This window comes from Perna viridis, chromosome 1 (genome assembly GCF_037379345.1).
Source record: "Perna viridis isolate PV_CMFRI_1.1 ecotype Kerala chromosome 1, ASM3737934v1, whole genome shotgun sequence".
Taxonomy (NCBI): Eukaryota; Metazoa; Mollusca; class Bivalvia; order Mytilida; family Mytilidae; genus Perna; species Perna viridis.
Genome location: NC_142445.1, coordinates 12,803,009 through 12,821,976, shown reverse-complemented (window position 1 = coordinate 12,821,976; position 18,968 = coordinate 12,803,009). Strand labels below are relative to the sequence as shown.

The 18,968-nt window shown below is 33.0% G+C and overlaps 1 protein-coding gene and 1 long non-coding RNA gene across 8 annotated transcripts in view; one reads left to right on the top strand and one right to left on the bottom strand.

Annotated features, from left to right (window-relative positions):
* Window positions 1–164: 164 nt before the first annotated feature.
* Window positions 165–3,859, top strand: LOC148627305 (uncharacterized). Its single transcript, XR_015920228.1, has 3 exons — window positions 165–323; window positions 1,138–1,254; window positions 3,494–3,859. It is a non-coding gene; the product is annotated as an uncharacterized LOC148627305 (long non-coding RNA).
* A 7,101-nt stretch (window positions 3,860–10,960) lies between these two features.
* The window catches only part of LOC148627301 (uncharacterized), a 69,381-nt gene continuing 61,373 nt past the window's right edge, over window positions 10,961–18,968 (bottom strand). For 4 of the 7 annotated variants that reach the window (XM_088571205.1, XM_088571213.1, XM_088571217.1 and 1 more), the window contains exons 2-7: window positions 17,024–17,988; window positions 14,234–14,608; window positions 13,506–13,915; window positions 12,768–12,867; window positions 11,746–11,831; window positions 10,961–11,307 (exon numbers count right to left, since the gene is read on the bottom strand). In XM_088571205.1, coding sequence (XP_088427331.1) covers window positions 11,260–11,307; window positions 11,746–11,831; window positions 12,768–12,867; window positions 13,506–13,915; window positions 14,234–14,608; window positions 17,024–17,988 — 1,984 coding nt within the window. In that variant the 3' untranslated portion in view covers window positions 10,961–11,259. The other 3 variants (XM_088571235.1, XM_088571240.1, XM_088571222.1) reach the window with 3 other exon arrangements.

The window sequence follows — 18,968 nt, the reverse complement described above, 5'->3', positions numbered from 1 at the left end:
TCAAAATCCCTTCATCGGTTTGGAGTGATGTAAAATCCTTATGTTTGATTATCTTTCTTTTAAATCCTCCGACAAAAATCATATTTGCATATCTATCATTATTGTTCCAATAGACAATGTTACTAACACACAAACTTTTAAGACCGCAAGGTGTACAGTTGGTACGTTTAAAACGAACCACTTTGTAAAACTCTATTCAGTGGTCAATATTTAGAGCGTGAGAATTAATGTAAACAAATATTCAGCTGACGCACGGAGGCAAATTAACTACTACTAGGCTGTATAGTTACAGAAAACAGCGATGGTCTGATTAATAATAAATCGTAAGTATGAAATGTATGAAAAATATGAATTTGAATGATGTGATTGATTATTTACATGATTTATTCATTTTACAAAACATGAAATATGATAGTGGAACGTGACATTATAATAAGAATGTCCTTGTGGAGTGTTTGGTTACTATTTTAGTATTTTCATTCCTTCTTCTTAAAAAGAGAGGAATGCAAGCAGTTATGAAAAGATACAGTTATGAAAAGAGTGTAAGTCAGATTTCAAAGAAGAAAAGTTTCATCCAGGTTAACATTTAGCACGGGGGAATATCTTTGTTGGGACCAAGGAAAAAAATACTTGTGTTTTCCGCTAAAAAAGCTCCACAAACTAGGGTCAGTAGGTAGGCAAAGCTTTTAAAATTAAAAAAAAAACCAGTTTTTTGACTGTTTGAGTGGTAGAAACATTCAGACTTTATAGTGCTTGTAAAAAAAATGAAAAAAAGAAAAAAAAACAACTTTAGAGTAGACACAAAAAATTATGGTCGGTAGGGTGAGCGGAAACACATGTCATTTTAGGCCTAGTTAAGCTAATCGATGGCATTAAAAGTAGTTTTTTTTTCAAATGTGAAAAAAACATAAATAGTTTTGGTGTACAATTTTGGCATGTAGTTCAGTTTTTCTTAACAAAGAATAAAATTTATTATTTTTTTTTCACTGAGTTTCGTATGAAAAGAGAAGTATTCGTATATAGATATCAGGGAGAGTATATTGTAATATAAAGTCCTTGTTTCAACTGGATTTCTACAAGTGTTTCTTTAAAACATAACAAACAGGATGGTTTCATGCATGTTTTAATCTGTTACAGTCTGTGGTTATCTGAAAGAGAAGCTCACTGGAAAGTCCAAAGATGATTCCAATGATGCTACCTTGGTAACCGGAGAGAAAAAACAAAAGTTTTCATGTGGAGGTGGTCACATGAAAGGTATATAGTTTTTATAAATTTTTCTTATTTTCAGTGCTAAGAGAAAGAATTGATTCAGTTTGAAATTCATGTCAGACCAAAGAGTTTTGAATCAGTGTTTTTTTAATGTTATGTTCTGTTATATTTAATTAAAAATAACTTTTTACGAAAACCGAAATATTGCTATTAGAATGAGGAGTTATCAAAGGCAATATAGATATTAAAATGTTCGAAAATGGTTGTTGTGTTAGGATTACAATCCTAAATCTTTGAAAGATGTCGTTAATTGTGGAGGGAAAGCATCATTCGATCACAAGAACGTCCATTTTCATATGCGGACTGGTAATATTAAGAAATGCTTGCTTTCCATTTCTCCAATTATATATATACATATATATATATATATATAATAAATAAAATAAACTTTTTTGGAAAGAGCAGTGTGTAGTGCAGACGATGTCATATTTTTCATGACGTTATGATAAGATCAAAGCGTATTATTGTATCACAAATGTCTCCCCTGTGATGTGGACATTGTAAAAATAGAAAGAAACCGATTTGAAGACAAAATGTTAGACATTTTTTTAAAGTTATGCGAACAGCTTTTTTTAATCGGGACTTTTATAACTATATTGACAATTTATTACATAACCCCAATGAAAATATATATAAAATGTTCAATCAGTCTTTTTGTTAAATGCCTTTTTGTCGGTATTTCAATTATGTCACAAATCTTATTTTTTTCGACGTTGGCCATTGGTTACTTTCTTACTTACAGTTATAAAATATAACAGCGAATAGTATTTTTTACCAAAGCATATTCACGCTTAAAGGACTGTATGAATATTCAGAATATCATGTTTGTTCTAAAAAAAATAATGAGTTTTATTGTCTAATAGATAAATACGCACGTATGTTGTGGCGTCACGTTGTCTTTTTCCCGACGTTTTCTACACGTTGCGTGCTACCCAGTCTTTATCAAAAGCTTTTTTCGTTAGGTTTGAGTGAACTAATAACTATGAAATTTTGAATTTTACATGTATATATGCTGCAGATAGTATATTCTGAAAATAATGGTACTTGGTTGAACATGTATCTTAACGCAGCATTTTGTCTCTGTCTAACTAAAATGTCACAACATCGAAAACTTGTATATTTTATTTATTCACGCGTACACACCGTGCGAAATTCGAAATAATTATTCAAAAAGGCCAATTGTGTTGAGTCGATTTCTTCATCTATTTAAAAATTATTTTAAAAACAATTAAAAAGTATTAAAAAATTACGATAAAAAATACGATTTTGGCAAATCTGATAAAACAATGAAAGAAATGTTGAAAAGAAAACAGGAAAAGAACACCCCCTTGCGCGCAGTCCTGTCTGTTCATATGCAGTGATGTCCTGGTGAAATCGGGATCAGCGTGCCTGCATCTAAGTATTTTGAAATGTGTAGACATGCACATTCGCTAGTGAAATATTGTAAAGTCAATATATTTCATGATTGTCTAATTACCTCTTGACATTTATTTTAGCTATAAGATATAATAAGCGGTACAAATATTGCAAAAAAAATTTTTTGATTTGTTTTTCAAATCGGACCTAAAACATAACAAAAAACTGATTTATTCTGGTGTGGCCTTTTTGACCCCTTATAACTCGGAAACCGTAAGATATATCCGAAATCAGATTGAAAAATGCATGCAAGATTATTAATAAGTAATCCAATGAAATAAAAAATTTCGAAATCTGCTGACGCCTCCCCCCCCGAAAAAAAAGTTACGAAAATGTTTTTAGGCGTAGCCCAACTTTGACCCTCTATAACTTGAAAACGGTCCAAAACACATAAAATCTGCTGTACACTTGTGTAGCCGAATTAAATAAAGAACACATTAAAAATAGAATATTTAAAATAAAAAAAAGTCTACATGAATTTTAATAAAATACGTATACATGTTTTTTTTCAATATTTTTTTTTCTGGTCCTGACTGCAAATTGCCTTAAGATAAAGCTTTGTCTGTGTATAAGCTTACGTCAAACGTGATTTGAACGTTACGTTCGTGGAGTCAACTTAGTGCGCGACGTCCATGTAAATATTTTAACAGAATCATTTATACTCTTTCTTCTGTATGTTTAATCAATTTTATTTTTAATACAGCCACTGTGTCTTAAATTTAAGTCATTCATTGTGTTAATTTGTAAGAAAACTATGTAAATAACCTTAGGTTAACTATTTTAAAGCTAACTACTGTAGATTTTGTAGGAAATGGTAACTCAGGACAAAAGAAGCCAATATATGAAGTGAATAATTCTACAGTAACATCAGCAACAATACCTAATGGATAACATGTGTCCATGCCTGTCAGTGTAGCATTGTGATAATGATGTAATCAAAATAGCCTTTCGTATTTATTTGGAACACATTTTATGAAGAAATGCTGAAAACTAGGAATAGATAAGCATTCTCTGAGTTACAGGTTCAATGACCTGATGTGGTTTCATATAAATGCGTTTGACTGTGAAGTGTTGTGACAGTTAATATTTTATTATTTTTTTTGTTATTAATCTTTTCTCTATAAATATATACTGTTTTATGTTTACTCAGGATATTAAAATACACTTCAGTTCATTGACTTTGTTGATTATTTCCAAGATACTTTGAAATAATATGATTTTTATTGGGGAGGGGGGTAGTAAAAAAATTCTATCCTGGCTTTTTTGTTTTGGGAAAATTTAGATCATGTCTTTCTATTTCAAATTTCATCCAAGTACCCTCACAACATTCTAGTACTGCTTTGACCTACTTCAACACTGCTACAGGTTGTCTGTCTTCGTGTAATCCTAACCTCTAGCATCTGACATGTTGAAAGCCACCGCAAACGTGAATAAGCTAAACATGTGTTTTAAAATATTTAAGTCCATTATTTACGTAAAACAATTTTAACCCACCGGGAATCAAGCGAAAAAAAAATCCTAAATGTTTGTTAAATACTTAGAAAACATTTGTAATGAAGACAGTTATCAAAGTGATTATACAGAATACAATATATTTTTAACAAAACGAACTTTAAAGTTGGTAGTGCCAATTCGTTGGTTAATCATATATTTTCGTTTCGCAAATTAAAATCCGTAATTGTATTAACCGGATGTATCCAATCAAAATGCTGAAAACCAAATGTGAAGTTCATTAAAACTGGTTTTACAAAGGATTCCCAGGATTGCTGGATTTTCTCATCAGATAGGTCATTTGTTATTCTTCTGTTTAGTCACCTTCTCCCGTGTTAGGTATAAACGAGTACTATCTTTTAAAAAAAGATAGCCGACGCGGTAAAATTTTACAATTGTCTACATTTCATTTAGGAAATAACACATGGCACGCAATTTCAATACATTTTTTCGAACGCTACTAAGTTATCAGTATTTGGCCAATGGGAAAACAGAATTGCGATCAGGTGACTTGCATTTCCATGGAAGAGCGTCTTTAAGGTCAAGGGGTAATTTATTCTTAAATGCCACGACAAGATGAAATGTATAATTTCAGGTTACCCATGTTTGGTTATCTCATAGTTTCTAGACAGCTACAAGTAATAGATGTTAAGGTAACAGGCTAGTAAACTAACATTTATTATTCTTATTCTCCTCGTCAAAGGCCAAGTAAGCTTATGGCATCACTTGGCGTCCGTCGTCATTGACAATTCTTCGAAATTCTCCTCCTCTAGATAATTGTGCACAAAATGACAGTTTGGATTTATTATCCGTGAAAAAAAAACATAGCCGCCGTTACTAGAAATAGAACATGGGTGTCTTAAGGCATTTAAAAAAAATAACTCAAAAAACCGTTGCCTTTAGCGAAATTCTTGCAGGGGATAATATTGTCCAAGATTAAGAGACAGACCTATGCCGATATTCTGTAAACGATATTTACAACTGATGTAGGAGTTATGGCCCCTATAACAGTTTTTTTGGCATTCCTCGTATATACAACTTTGAAAATATTCTCCTAAAAAAAACCAATTGTTCTGTATGGTATTCCACACAAAATAAATGTTTGGATTCTTGATCCATTAAAAAACATAACCCCTGTTACTTAAAATAGAACATAGGTGTCAGAAGGCAATTTTTTGCAAACAACTCAAAGGTTGTTGCCCTTAGCAAATTCTTGCAGAGTAATATCGTTCAGCATCACGAGACTGACCTATAACAAGTTTATCATTAGATTTAGGAGTAGCGGCCCCGAAACAGTATTTGCATGTACAGTTTTGTAAATTGTTTTCCCTTAAAACATTGTACATAGTTCAATGAAAGTAGGAATATTTGTTCCTTACGGTATCTTACAAAATATGACTGTCGGGACTTTTAATCCGTGAAAACATGGCTGCTGTTACTAAAAATAGAACATAGGGGTCAGAGGGCAGTATTTGCAAATTACTTAAAATTTGTTGCCTTTAGCAAAATTTTGCAGGGTCATGAAGTTCAGCATCATAAGACCGACCAATACCGGCATTTTCGAAACGATTCGTCTACTAATGGAGGAGTCATGGCTCCTGAAATAATTTTTTCACATGTACATGTGCAATTTAAAACCATTTAAGATCAGTTAATGGGAATAAAGTATATTAATTCTTCAGTGTATTGTGCTCAAAATGACTTGTGTTTTTAATCCATTAACAATATATATGGCTGCCTATACTAAAAATGGAACATAGGGGTCAGAAGAGTTTTTTTTTAAAATAATTAAAAAACTGTTGCCTTCAGCAAAATTCAGGTCATGAAATGCTATTAAAAGCATTTCCTGCATTTGACTATTCAGTTAATTTTTACTTAGCCTGTCTCATTGTCAATTTTTTTCTAATAAGCAAATGGAGAACCAGATGAGCGATCCAGGCTCTTTTCAGTTATCCATTTATAATGTTTCTATGATATATTATAAATGTTGATTTTCCAATTGTTCTTATCTAAACTTCTGGCACAAAATTCAATGTTGCGTAAGTCACAGTGTTGTTTCATTATGTTTAAACAACAAAATTATAAAACATTTTGAAATATTCTGTAAACAAGAACCTAAATGTTCATGTTTACAACAGTAAACATGAGAACCAAGATTCTAGCGGAAATCAAAAGAATGTAATCTTGGGACATTTCGTTAAAGAAGATCTGCATTTCAGTAAAACATGAGTTAAAAAATGGAAATGGGATATAATGCCAAGAGTTGATCAACAAAAACAAGATATATTATTCTTGTGTCTGATTGAATTCTCTCAAAATACAGAAATTAAAAATAAAAACAATTTAGTATCAGTCATATGACATCTGTCCTCATTAACACTCATCAAGTCAAAAGTTGATATGTTATTTTGACCATGAGGTCAAAGGTCAAGTTCAAATGTCAACCAATTTAGTACGAGGCGCCTCGCCTTGAGGTAACATAACCCCATGCCAAATATCAGATGTCTAAGTAAACAGACAAAAAATACTATGGCCCGATCAAAATTTTGTATGTCGTTTGACCTTGGTGTCAAAGGCCAATGTAAAAAGTTATCCAATCTACAACATTACACTCTACCTTGATGTGGTTAACTTAAATGTCAAACAGGTCAGATATCTAAGTAAAAAGACCAAAAAGTAATGGCACAGACAAAATTATACATCGTATTTTGCCAAAATTTGTATGTTATTTGACCCTGAGGTTAAAGGTCAAGGTCAAAAGTCACCCACTCTGGTACGCGACACTCTGTCCCGAGATGATATACAAACATGCCAAATATTAGAAGTCTAGATCAAAAGACAAAAAAGTTACGGTCTGGACAAAGTTTGTAGGAAAAGCGTTGAGAAGAAGAAAAGTCTTTATGGGGGTGATTTAAGGTCCAGATGAGCAAAAAACAAAGATATGCTACATATTTTTGTTTTTGATATGTTTCAGTGAAGAGCACCTACTACACATCTATGCGTACATTTGGATAATATCTTCTTGCTCTTGATGGCAAATTAGGTCTGAACATAGCCTATTTTCGTATATTTCAAATTGTCAAAAATTAAGAATTTTGGTTGCTATGATAACCAGATCTTAACCAATCAGATTGCTTGGGTTTATTGTAAATTGTTTTCCATAAGACACACCATTAATATACTTATTGAGTTTGGTAAATTTCCACCATTAGATATAAAAAATACATTCAAACTGTGACATTTTTGTGATTATTAGGCCCTAAATTGGTGGTTGCTAAGGAGTGGTTCTTACTATGGTAACGGAGAAAACATTTTTCAATTTTTCATTTTATTCATTGTTTTTCTTATATATCCAACTGATTGAAATTCAATTTGGATAAAATATCTGACATCAACAAATCACTTTCAATGAAAATTGCATGATCCTTAGACGGACTGCTACTTAAATGGTAACTATTTTATATAATTCTGCCAATTTCAAAGAACTTCTGAACGAGCGGTTAGCAATATGGCGCTCGAAGGTAAGAGGTTGGAGTATGAGGAACGGAATTCTAATCGCTTACATTGTAGAAGTAAGGTTTGACTGTTTAGTTTTTAATTCATTATTACACATTTTGTATTTGGAAGACTTTGCCATAAAACACTTGTATGACAAGATGTGGTATGTGTGCACGGTAATTTGACGTTTCGTAACTAAATTAGTGCAATAATCTTACTACCTACTTCATATTCAATACACCAAATGTCATTACATAAGGGCCTTAAAAAAGTACGCAACTTCGAAATGTCATTGATCGTCTTCTATAAACTTCCGTATGATTGGTTACATTCCCTGCTTTCTGACTCTATGTTACATCGCCAAGTTATCTTGGGCCTTCCTCTGCGCCACTTCCCCTCTGGCGTAAACAAAGTGTGAATTGGCTTTTTTTTATATACAGTGACACATGATGTATACGTTTTTCTGTCCTCTTTTATTCTCCAAGCACTACACCCGTTGCTTTGCTAAGCTCTTTTACAATTAAGTGTACTTTGTGTTGCACCAAAACCTCATCTCCCTGTATTGTTAGATTTTACTCTGCTGTTTCTTGTTGCACGTCTTAGCCACTGTGGCTACAAACCCATTCTGCCTGAGTCTACCTTCAGTCTATTGAATTCAATTAAAGCTTTTCGTCTGTGAAGTCGTTCGATTGATAGAGCGTTGATTTTAAATTTTCGAGAAAAAAGAAGCTGGAGGAGCTTTGAGTATCTGTCGAAAAACCCTTTAAAAAGATCAGTTACACCAAACCATCTTCGTCGAAACTTATCTATTGTTTTGTCGAGGCTTTCAGCAGTAGTATATAATCTGCGTAATGTTTCAATTTATAGCCCTTCAATCTTAACAGGAGACCATGTTGGTAAAGCCTGTACTAAATATTTTCGTGATAATTTAGTAACTGGTCACCCTTCCGAAGCACTGGAGTTTACCCCCGGTTTTATTGAGAACGATGCTGATCTATGCTCAGTTACTTTGCGTTGTACGACATATTTTTCTCCTGCTTTACTTTTAATGTCATCGTCATTATTTGTCCATGAACATCCCCCAATTGTACGTTCGAGGACCGAGGTAATTGTACATAACGTGAAATTTGTGTAATGGTATTTTGTCTGACAAAACCTTAGATGGATATAAGTCTTGATTCTTTTTTGTGTGTTATTGTTTTTTACTTTGCCCCTTTGTGTTTCGATCCGCTGTCTCGTCACGATTAGTCCATTCCCGCTCTGAACATGGAAATGGTATGGTAGAGCTTGTTATAATGTCATTATGTTGTTACTGGTCGAATCAGAGATGTTGACCTGTATACAAGTAGCCTTTTACGCTCTTTGTTATTCCTTGAATTATTTCCGGAACATGGAAATATTGATCAAGGGAAAGCGCCATATGCATTTGCAAGATTTAACCAAATCGTGATCAGTCAAGTGACAAAGATTGATTCAACCTCTCGTATGAATTAATACTATACATTTTAAATCAAACATTCAGAAATCACAGGAGTGCCTCTGCTTTGGACTGATTGTTTCTGAAGGTGGACTTGTATCTAGTCAGTCGTTTTCTGATATTTTTCCTTCGACATTTACCCGTGAAAGGGTTATGAATTGGCTAATTGTTTTAGTAATAGAATCGTCCTGTTTTTGGTCTTCTGTGGGCTCATCTTGGATGTTAGTCTCCATACCACCATAGTAACCTGCAGAGTCTTCTTGTTGACATTCTTTGTAAGTTTCGTTTGATATTCCACTGAAGCGATGAATTTAATTTGACACTGTTCAAATTCCCATTGCTCTCCCTCATTTTTGATCATCTTAACTGCTTTCTTAAAACAATTACCTTCTGGATCTACTGCTATCTTCTGTTTGCGTTATAGTGTCTGTCTCGCCTTTCTACACTTTCCTCTATCTCTTAAAGCTCTCATTCCAAATCTGTCTCTATTACGAGTATATTACCCATACTAAAATACAAATGTATTGGCTAATCCATAAAATGTTTCTACTCTCACACCCGTGATGAGATCTTTTCGTGATAAAGAAAGCAATATAATATTTGATATCTTGCAGCATATATTAAGGAAAATACTTAACAGTAAAGTATTGACGTGAATCTTATGATGTCCCAAAGCGGAAAAAAAAATTGAAATATTTCAAGTTCAGGCATGCATATCATGTATTCTTAACGTCATTAGCATTCTGGAATTAAGACAGCGTATTAATTAGCGAATATGTAAGGTAAAAATAGGCATTTATTTACGTCGTCAAAATGATAAGTCACTGAAAATGTTTATAAATTTATACTATCGCCGCTGACAACATATAAAATGGGAATGTTATGCTAATTCAAGGATACATTTTTATGCTTTTACTTAGAATAATTACTACCTGTAGTTAATATCTTCGTTTATTTCTGTAAACAACATCAAACATGTCAATGGTATTGTTTCTCTTGGACGAATACGATTGTTATGATATTCATAATAAATACACAAAAAGATACCGTATACGGCTGCTGTTATGAAAGCTTTAACATCCCTTTAAAAACAACAAAATATTACTTGGAATACTACTTTCCTTTCGCTGTATGAACAGCTATCCGGGCGAATTGAAATACAGAAATCAGAAACGAAAACTGATATGAAAAAAAAAACTTCAAACAGACGTTAATTAGTTTAAATGAATAAAAAAGGAAAATAAACAAATATGAAAAGCAAAAACTGACAGAAAATTATATCACAGACACCATAGCAGTCTAGGCCGGACGTTTATAAAAGACTACAAAAACTTTTTAAGAGTGTTTGAACATTTGTAATGCTCGTTTTCGTCTTTAATTATTTGCGTCTTTTTGTTGTAACGCCTTTTTTGAAAATTCTGCCAATATTCTTGCACGAATGGCTGCATGCCCACACTTACTGCTTGTAATTCAGTGTATATATATATAATCTGAGTCGCTGGAGCAAATCATTTAGTATTTTAAGTATTGTTTAAATAGTGGAAAGGGTAATAAGAAAATACGTACAAAAAAAGAAATAAAATAAACATAACACCAAAACTGAAAAAATCCCACATGGGAAACACATTTTTGGCCATCTGACAGCACCCTATGCTACCTTACCCTAACAGTTCGTTATTACAAAGTCTTACTAACCAAACAGCATTTCATTTTTGAATTATGACTTATATCGGAGAATACAGTACAAAAAGGTTGCTGACTACATCACTACTTATTGTTGTAGCATAAGAACAGAGCACAAGGTTATAGTACGGAGGAAATATTTATTGGATTTCATGTACACCTATGATATGAATACAGTCCTCACTAAATTGTACATACATTGTAAGTGTCGACCAAAATATTACGTAATCTTTTTAAAAATTAGAATTTTATGTTTAAAACATATTCCTTACAACCACACAAAGGAATCAAACTTTTTATCGACCAGTCATATGTCACGTCGTGAAATCTTCTACCATTACATAGCTTTCTAGAAAAAGCTTTGTCTTTTTTCAACATAATAATTTGAATTGTGATAAGTAGTTCTGTACACATAGGAAATGTTCTCACGACGCTACATCAGATTCATATTTACATTGTTTCACAACCTGAAGCTGAAAAGAGAGCAAGAAAGATTCAGATTTCAACAGAGAAAGAGACGTAAAGATCTATGGAGTAAAATTACTGTCCTTTATTTCTATGTCAATTGGTGGTAAAGCGCTTTTCAAAAAGCTGAAACGTATTTCTTTACAATTAAGCCAAATATAAACTACACATTATATATTAACCTATCCAGTAGTCTACATATAGATACAATAAAAAAGGGGGTAATGTTAAAATAGGGTAAATAAATTCAAGAAACTATGATGATTATATTTTTAGGTGAATAAAAATAACAACTAGCTTTGATTTTTATGTTAGTGGTAATGTTTTTGGCACTTGACTACTTTATCGGAAGAAAATCTTTTCACAGATATGTTTGCCTACTTTTGGGATGAGGAAGATGTTTTGATTATTTGGTTCGGAGGATTTCATGTTAAAAGTGTACTTACCTCATCAATGTATCCGTCAAAATGATGTTTGGCATTTACTGGTGAACCAGCGACAGTAAGTGGACAGTCAGTAGATCTAACTCGCCCTAAAATAATATATGTTAATAAATATGTAATTTCATATTGGCCCTGTTATAAGTTTGGGGTCTGTCATATTGGCCGAAGCGGTCGTATTGGTACCAAGGCATTGCCGAGGTCCAATACGGCTGTCGAGGCCAATGTGATTGACCGAAACCTATATTTATTGACAGTTTTATTAACCAACTCAACTAGATGATTTGTAGAACAGTTGTTTTCGTGTATTACCAAAAACATATAGGTTTATTTGCATTATTCAGTCTTAAATATCCTTTTTGTATAAAATGGAAGATTTTTTTTGTGTTTCTGCAGCTTTTAGTTCTGGTGATTAAAGTTCATTAAATCCCATTCTAACTCAAGATGGCGGTGTCATACGACCGGAAGTTATGATGCCGTATTGGCCCTGGTTTGATCCATATTGGCTCTCTTTTTTTCATATTGGCCCCGTATAGATGCCCGGTTTGAATTCATATCAGTTGGACAGTTTTTGACATATTTTAACGTATTTTGGGTAGTTGGTTAATAAAATGCATATACTGTCTATTTGTTGATCGATCTTTCTTCGTTAACATTATCTCATAAGTGTTTAAAAGCATTTCACGCTATTGCATGGTCGTTCGAAAAGTAATGTAATTTATAACTTTACATCGATAGGGTTCTCTTTGACAATTGTCTTTTCTGTGCATTCTTGAATGTATAAACAATTTTTCTCACATGTGTGTAAATTTCGAATTTATTTGGCATACGTGCATACTTTTAAATTCCAAATTTCTTTAAAAAAAATCATTAAAGAATTTTATTTAAAACCAATGTTATTTCGTTCCGTTTTCAAATATTGAAATCACGATAATTTTTCCCGTCAAAAATCAATAACCAGCATAGGTATGCTACTGTCTATAATATTTGATGATTTTTTCGGCAAAACGTCGAAATAACATTTATACCTGACATTCCATTAGTAGAGTAGACTTTCTGACCATTCACTTCAAGATTAAGTTTTCTGTCTTGTAAGTACAAAACGCATTGATACCAACCATTAGCATCCTGAAATATACATACATACACAAGTGGTCAATTTTCAGAAACCATGACCCTCTTTCCTAGCCAAAAACTTATATTCTAAGCTGATACAGCATAAGAAACGTTAAATATATAAATGAGACAACAAAGAAGAAATATAGAGTTTACCAAAGCACATGACACTATTAGCTGACATTCAGGAACTCCGCCTCCTTAACTGATGAAGACCAAACAAAACCTGACATGTTGTGTTACATTGTACTTCACCCATAGAGGACTTATGACACCAATCAATCCCGCCCCTTGAACGATAGAGATCAACACCAAACAATACCAGGAATACCGATAGAGAACCGACAATACCTAGCAATACTGACAAAAAGTAGACAAAACAGACCTTAAGATGATGACGACTGTCAAAATATTCAGTCTCTTTGGTTGATAAAGATTTCACATGAATTATTATTTTTATATATTTGATGGTCAAATGAATTTTCAAAGCTTTTTTCAATCGAAATGTCTGATCAACGATGACTTTATTCATCAACTGTCATTAAATCAGAGTAGTAGTTCATTTCATTTAAGGTTAATCTAAGATTACCGCTAGGTTTGGGAAAAAAAATCTCAACATTATGTAATTTAAACTTTTATGGGCAACATACCTTCGTTCCCTTAATATATTCCACAATAGTTTTTCCTGTTGTAGAAAACTGTACTTCAAAAGTTTCATTATAAGGGAAAAAGGCTACTTCTAGAGATGGCTGCAGCACTTTTCTCTGCCATCGTCGTTTGCAGCCATTAGACATGATCACCATCTTTTTACGCCTGCGTACTTGGTCCGGATGTACTTTAAAATTGAATTTGAAATAAACTGTAGACTGTAGGTCATTTCCATTAAAAATTCCAATTTTGAATGGAGCTCTTCTGATTTCTACCGATTTCCCTACGTCTCCCTTCTCGTCTACAACTCTTATTCTCTGTCTTCCAAATAATGGCGTCAGATCCCGACCACCCGAGTCCTTTAGTCCTTCATCAAGTGTCATATTTACTAAATTCATACATTTCGTCAGAACTGGAAAAAATGTAATTTCAATTATGCCTTACATATATTTCTGGGGAGTATTCAATTGTATCAATATAATACTTTTGAAAAGAAATCGTTTCATAAAAGCTACCCGATTTTTTTACCACTCATAATATAAATGTGTACGGGCCATGGACCATGTAGAATTGCGCAGATGCTGACATCATGTATTGAATTTTGTTACATATAATGTATATTCTAGACTTTGTGGTATATTCCCGCGTACACTATCATTTAATTCTAATCCTAAGTACATAATAAGAAATCTATAAGATCGGTTTGAAATAGCAAGACCAGTAAACTTACCATTTGGTAAAACAGCTGCTTTGAACACAGATGCCTTATGCGTCTGTGGCTTGTTGGGATCCCAAACACAATTACACTTTTCATTGTCCCAAATTTGATTTGCATCAAATATATTGCAAGTTTCTTCTAACCAGTCTCCATTCACAAGGCGCATGTACATCGTTTTGTCTGATTTATGCGATTTTAATCCTTGACCACAACAATTGCAAGTTTCTACTTTTTCCGGATCCATCCAACCACACATGCATTGGTCCTGTCGCCAAACCAACGTTGAGGGGCAACTCTGGTAGGAATCACCAGCGAATAAATTTTCAGCGAATGCCACTTCGAATTTCGTTTTATCAACAGGGTGAGCACGGAAACGTGCACTGCATGCTGTAAAATTCACACGAATTTATTAATTAAGTTGGCGCGCATGTAAGGTAATGACATATTTCCCGTTTTTATGTAGTCACGTTGAAAATTATTGTTCCTCTCGGGGAATTGTGATATTATTCAATTACTTGTTTAAAGGACCCACCACCAAAAAGAAAAAAAGGCAAACAAATAAGCAAAAATAAAATAAAAAAAGGCCCATTATTTGCATTTTATTTGCCATTTAAGAATTGAGCTATGATAACAATTTTGTCTATTGAAAAATAAATTTTCCATGTGCATATGTTTATCACGCGAAGTGCAATAAACAAAATATGCACATGGAAAATTTATGTTATTTTTCAATAGACAAAATTTTTATCATAGGCAATTCTTATAAATTAATTTTAAAACATATTTTTATCTTCAAACATGAAAAAAGTAGCTCTGAATTTAACTGAATAGGGGCGTGTCAATATTTTTTTTTATCCATTGAGATATAACAAAATTATTTTAACCAATTAGTTTACAGTATTTATCTCAAATTAATTTATATCAAAGTAGCAGAATATAGTTAAACTCGGTGATGTGTGCACCTTGTTTTTATTTTTTGCAATTTTAATCTCGGACATGTGCGGTTGATTTATTACGTATGCATAGTTCATGTTTATCTCTCTTACATACAATACGGTTAAAATAAAATTTCAGTCTTTTCATTTCTTCTTCTTACATGTCTCATGTATTGCCAATTCAGTTTAGAGTCATATTAAAGTGGCAGGAAAATCTATTTACTTTTCTACCGCAATACCTGTCCGTCAAAGAATCCTTTGTAAACTTCCGGTTTAATCGGCAGACCAATTTTCTTAACAAAAGTCAAGTCCGGTGTAGACGAAAGAGGAAAGGAAAACTATCACACGTTGAACAAATCAGTTTTCATGGTGAAGATGGATACACCGCAACTATCCACGAGTTCATGATGGCGACCATAAAACTTCTGTTTTGTAGCAACATAACCCTGTTCCAGAAGCTTAATTGTAAGAAGTCTAGCGCGATACAAAAATTCTGCATATTTACGGTAATCTCTGGCATAAGTTAGAATTGTGATATGAAAACTCCATACGCAGGTGCTGAAGGGATCTTGCCACAGATGAAAGGAAAGTTGACAATTCTGAATGAAAAGTCATCACGTTTGTCGTAAAGTTTGGTCAATAGTTTTCCTTTACCATCGATCTCTAAGTATAGGTCACGATATGAGGCAGACTTAACAGTGTCTGTAGTATCCTTTAATCTCAAGTTCTTTGGGGTAGATGCGATGTGTCAAATCCCAGAAGCTAGGCTTTTATACGCAAAAACCATCTCATATATATGATTCATGTACATGTTTCTATTACTCCAAAGAATATTTTGAATACATTAACAGTCAGTGAGTATATAAGATTAAAAGACTATAAATTATGAGCCTAATATACATGTTAGCATAATTAGCTACGAAGAAAATTCCTAATGTAGCGGCATAAAGGATCCAGAAAAGAGGAGAATTTCGAACAATCACTTTGGATTGGGGAGGTTCCAGGCTATCATTTGCTGAATTTTACCCGAGGTTTGCACAAAACAAAAGAGATGTAACCATCGGACCCCCGATCCACAACTGGAGTCTAGATATTAGATATTTTCCACATATGAAAAGAGAAAGAAAATGCTTTTACTTGTACATGTAGTAACTTATTTCAAAACTGATTAGCTGTAATAACGGTACATTGTTCACAATATAAAACATCGATTTCACCTCTTCTTAAAAGTATGTAATATAACTGATAAGCAGGCGGTCAGGGTTCTTAAGGTCAAGCTATTGCCGTTTTTTTCTGTTCTTCTTTTTTTTCTTTTATGGTATTATAACGGTAACAAAGATATGAAAAGTAACTATGTTAAGGGTAATAATTATTATATTACATTAACATAGCAGAGGGCGGTTAAAATATTGCAAAAATAACCCCTAAATACCCTGATATTTCATCATTTTATATGCGCATTTTAAAAAGACATATTCATGAACGCTTCGCAAATTTACTTGTATATACATATGTTACTTTGCTCATGTACGTAAATTTTCTCCATGAGAATGGGACTTTAAACCATCTTCGTAATAACGAATATTGTTGAACTTTTTGTGATTTCTAAGGGTTTAACACATCCCTGCTATTGGTCTTTTAATATCGTCAAGTCCAACTTATATATACCTTGCAAGAAAACTTTTCGATTGTGTAAGGTCAATATAGTACATTGACGAATTAAACAAAAACAGAAAAAAAAACCTTCAAGTCTTCGAGTTCATCACTCTCGAAGAGCGATCCGTGCATAATAAATATGAAACACTCATCAAAATAGTAATAAAAAACACGTGCTCAAAGAAATTAAAAAAACCTGACGAATACTTACGAAGACCATCCCAAGATGTTACCGTTTCAACGTTGTCTGTTACAGTCGCTTCTGTGGTCGTTGTGGTTGTTATGACATTATCATCTTCTTCGGGCTGTGTTTGTTTAACAGACGGAGTTGGCTTACTTTGTTTCATCACAATTTTCTTTGTGGTTGGCTTGATTTGTTTCGTTACTTTTTCCTGTGAAATTGGCTTAGTTTGTTTCATAATCTTTTTCTCTGGTGTTGGCTTTGCTTGTTCTACAGATGGCGTTGTTGTTTCACTATGTTTCACAACTGTTGTCTTTGTTTTAAGATTAGTTTCTTTCGCTACAGTTGTTGAATTAGTATTCTTGGCCGTTGTTGCTTTATTTTCATTGGTTGATGAACGCAATTCTTCTTTTACGGATTTGGTATTCGAGCTCTTCTGTGTATTTGCAGCATTTCGATTTAAATCCTTTGAACTATCCTTCTCAGTGTTAGCTTTACTGCTTTGGGTTTTAGCAGTTTCGACTCTTGTTTGCTGCTTTACATTTGAAACTTTCTTCTTTGTTGTCATTTCCGATTGTTTACTAGATCCGACTTTTGCTGTTGCAGTTGTTTTTGAACTGGTTTTTGATGATTTCTTTGTCTTTACCGGTTCTGTTCCTTTATTTGTTCTGACTGTCACCTGCTTTTTTCCAGGAGTTGATTTTGATTCGGCACCTTTACTGTCTGTCTTTGGCAGTACTTTTGAAGCAGGACTTTGCGAATTACTTCCCTTTGCACTTGTTTTATTTGTCTCATTCAATTCCGCACTCTTAGTTGCGACTGATTTTGATGAATTGGTTTTTGAACTATTGCTTTTAGGGTCCTTGTTCACTTGTGTTTCGATATTGGTGGCATTACTAGATTTATTATTTGAATTCGTAGCCGGTGCACTTAAAACATCCAAACTTAGAAAAGTAACACAAATAAATATTGCGAATAATTTAGAGTCATTCATTCTGAAATAAAATAAAGCGTAAAAATATCGTAACTGTCGCTAACGTAAAAACAATAATATATTGTATCGCCTTAATATCATTTTACAGAGCAAATAAAAGGAATCGAAGAAAAATATAAAAGTATGGCTTAATGTAAAAAAATATATATATACTGGACAATATACAAATCTCAATAAGAACCTATGTAAATACACGTGGTTCCTCATAATAAAACTTACTTTTCCATAGAAGCTAGATACCGAGGTATATGTGGTTTTATGAGGATATCCTTATTGTTGTAGCCGCCAATCAGATGTGAATTTACTCCTCTTTTATGTGGAGTCGTTCATTGAAGGCTCATAATGTTAAACATACGACAAATGTCTAAATCAGATCGGACATGTTTAAATACTAGTATCGAATAGACGAATTTGATACCTTAATTAGATTTATATAAAAATCCTTATAAAATTGATTTACTCCTACGACTAAGACCAGGTCGGCGCCACTTCAGAGAATTTATCACAGATAGAATTGAAATAAAGACATTTATTTAGATTTCTTCAACCTACGCAACAAGCTTTTTCTATCGTGTGTAAAAATGTCACACAACAGGACAACTCTTCAGATATTGACTTTCTGCGTAACACGTTATCAATGAACAAGTGTCTTCTTAGAAAAAACATTAAAGTCTCAACTGCGCACATGAAAATCGAAAGTGTAAAACGTCATCATGTTTGTATGATATACATATAATATAAGGAAATTTGCATTTACAATCGATTACCATGTTAAAGAAAAATTATATACTGTTCATGACACGCATGTAAATGAGACCATTAGAAATGTGTGTTATTTTCTAACTTACTTTTAATGACAGGCGTGCGTTAGGGTTGTCCTGTGTCTCGTCCATTTTTTACAATGATTTGTGTTGTTGGTTTTCGTTAGAAGACTGCTTATAATGTCTTTTTGATCATTTATAATTGAACTAAATATTTAAA